We start from the raw sequence: 2485 nt of genomic DNA on the forward strand, positions 1-2485 counted from the left end.
TTTTTGAACTATACATAAACTGAGTCTTGCTAATCTGAGAATGACTGGGAAAATTTATACACAAGGCAAGCAGGGGGAATAGAGCCAACATGTCAAGTTTGCCAGAGAATTCAAGAGAATTATTATTGTTTTTCTTAATAAGATCAATTCCTTTTTACATATCAGTCACACTTATTTTTCCTAAGAAGTTTGTACTTCTAACAACAGGAATTAAGAAGACCTGCATCACCACCAACAACAAACAGAGGTAAGACTCAAGAACACTGAGAAATGTCTAAATATTGCAGATACAAAAAGGGAAGATTGGAACTTTGTTTATGCTTATAAACTGGTATGAAGAACAGCAGTTAAGTTAATCAATTTTGGAAACAAATGATCATAAACTGAGAGAAACTTTCTAACAAAGTATTTATGATTGAATTAATATTGCAGTGATCGATGAAGTAATTTGCTAACAGGGCTACGGCAAAGTTCTTCATGCCAAAAAATGTGACTGTGGATGATGCTAGAGTCTTTACCCTTAACTCTAGATAGCTATTTTCCACCTTGATATTTATGTGTTCTGTTTAGAGACTGGATGCTTCCTCAGGACTTTCTGAAAAGCCCTCACCACATCTTTGTTTCTCAAGCTGTAGATGAGTGGATTTAGCATGGGTGTGAGGACAGTGCAAAATACAGATACAGCCTGTTCTTGCTCAGGAGTGTGGGAGAAACCCGGTGTCATGTACATATAAACACATGGTCCTAGATAAAAACTTACCACTGTAAGATGAGATGAGCACGTGGCCAAGGCTTTGTTCCTGCCATGGGAAGATTTTATATGAAGAACAGCAAGGAAGATGAAAGTGTAGGAAGCCATGATAAGTCCAAAAGGGACAATGATAAAAGCAATGCCCATCACTAAGACCACCAGCTCATAGGTGGAAGTGTCTTTGCATGAGATCTTCATGATTGCTGGCATCTCACAGAAGAAATGGTGGATTTCTCTGGAACCACAGATAGGTAGATTCATGGTATAGAATGTGTGGGCTGTGGAAGCTAATATGCCCCCAATCCAAGACACTATGGTCATTTGCAGACAGACCCTGTGGTTCATAATGACTACGTATCTCAAAGGGTTACAGACAGCTACATATCGGTCATAAGCCATAAGGGTCAAGAGGATGCATTCAGCACCCCCAAGAGTAAAGAAGAAAAATATCTGGATTCCACAGGCAAGACGTGTGATGTCTTTTCTTCCAGAGAAAAAGTTTATCATCATCTTTGGAACAGTGCTGCTGATGAGGGCCAGATCTATGAAAGACAGCTGGCTGAGTAGAAAGTACATTGGAGTGTGGAGCCTCATGTCTATCCATATGAGAAAGAACAGAATGATATTCCCAGTGACTGCAGCAAGGTAGATCAGGATGATAATGTAGATAAGGATGCTGACATACTTCATATTGGGGAAGAGTCCTGAGAGAATAAAATCTGTTGTTAATGTCTCATTTTCTCCCTCCATGGCTATGACTGTTCTAGTTGAACCAAAAGAAGAAGACAAGGAAAACAAAAGCAAATGAAATGTTATAGGACCTCACAAAATATTTTTTATTGTTGATAAGTTATTGATATAATAATGCAAGATAAAATAAAACTCTACAAATTTCAGTGGCTTATGACAACAAATGTGTTTTCTTGTCCCCATATCTGTGGGTCAGTTTTGCTTTAGGCTGAAGGTCAGGTACAAATATACTTCACCACATGTCTCTCAGTCTGCGGCTTGCTCTTATCAAGGAAAATAGCAAAAGCTAAACAGGGGCAAGTAGAATCACATGATCTCCACTGAGGCCTGAGCTCAAGATTGACTCTACCATTTCCAACCACATTCCACCAACTAAAGCAAGTCACACACAAAGATCCCAACATCAATAGTGTGGAGAAGTAAGCTCCACATACACTGAATCATGAAAGCATGAGGAGTGAAGAAGGGGTTGGAAGCAATTAATATAAGCTATATGTTTCTCAAAACTCATAGACCACCATCCTCAGTTTCATGGTCTTGGTGCTGGGTTTTCAGATATCCCCTTATTTAATTCTTTTTTTTAATTGACTAGTCTCCACATCCAACATGGAGCTTGAAATTATGACTCAAAGATCTAGAGTCTCATGCTCTACCAACTGAGCCACATATGTGCCCCCCATGATTCAATTCTTAATCTTCTGTTTAACGTGTTCGGTTAAGCCCTAATAATGAAGATCTATGGATATCCTATGATCACAAACTAATTTCACTATGGTGAGCAATTCAATGTCATAGGTAGCCATTTAATATATGCATAGTTAGGTATGCAACAGGTACACGCATGAACACTTAGCAGTCCTTTGCCTGTAGATCTGGTTACATAAATCCATAGAAGAAATCATAGATGGGTATGAAGTAGAATGCCATGAAATAAATCTGTTATTATCCATGTATTTGAATGGAATAGGGATGTCATTTCCTAAA

General features: G+C 38.5%; 1 protein-coding gene across 1 annotated transcript; it reads right to left on the bottom strand.

Annotated features, from left to right (window-relative positions):
- Positions 1-553: 553 nt before the first annotated feature.
- Positions 554-1501, bottom strand: LOC131484476 (olfactory receptor 2T11-like). The gene has a single exon (XM_058682786.1). It carries the CDS (start codon positions 1499-1501, stop codon positions 554-556), a length of 948 nt encoding a protein of 315 aa, XP_058538769.1.
- Positions 1502-2485: the final 984 nt, after the last annotated feature.

The sequence above is a fragment of the Neofelis nebulosa genome, chromosome 1 (assembly GCF_028018385.1).
Source record: "Neofelis nebulosa isolate mNeoNeb1 chromosome 1, mNeoNeb1.pri, whole genome shotgun sequence".
Lineage (NCBI taxonomy): Eukaryota > Metazoa > Chordata > Mammalia > Carnivora > Felidae > Neofelis > Neofelis nebulosa.

Bases quoted from the DNA above. Each gene is read 5' to 3' on its own strand.
- LOC131484476 (XM_058682786.1), bottom strand. From the start codon at position 1,501: ATGGAGGGAGAAAATGAGACATTAACAACAGATTTTATTCTCTCAGGA.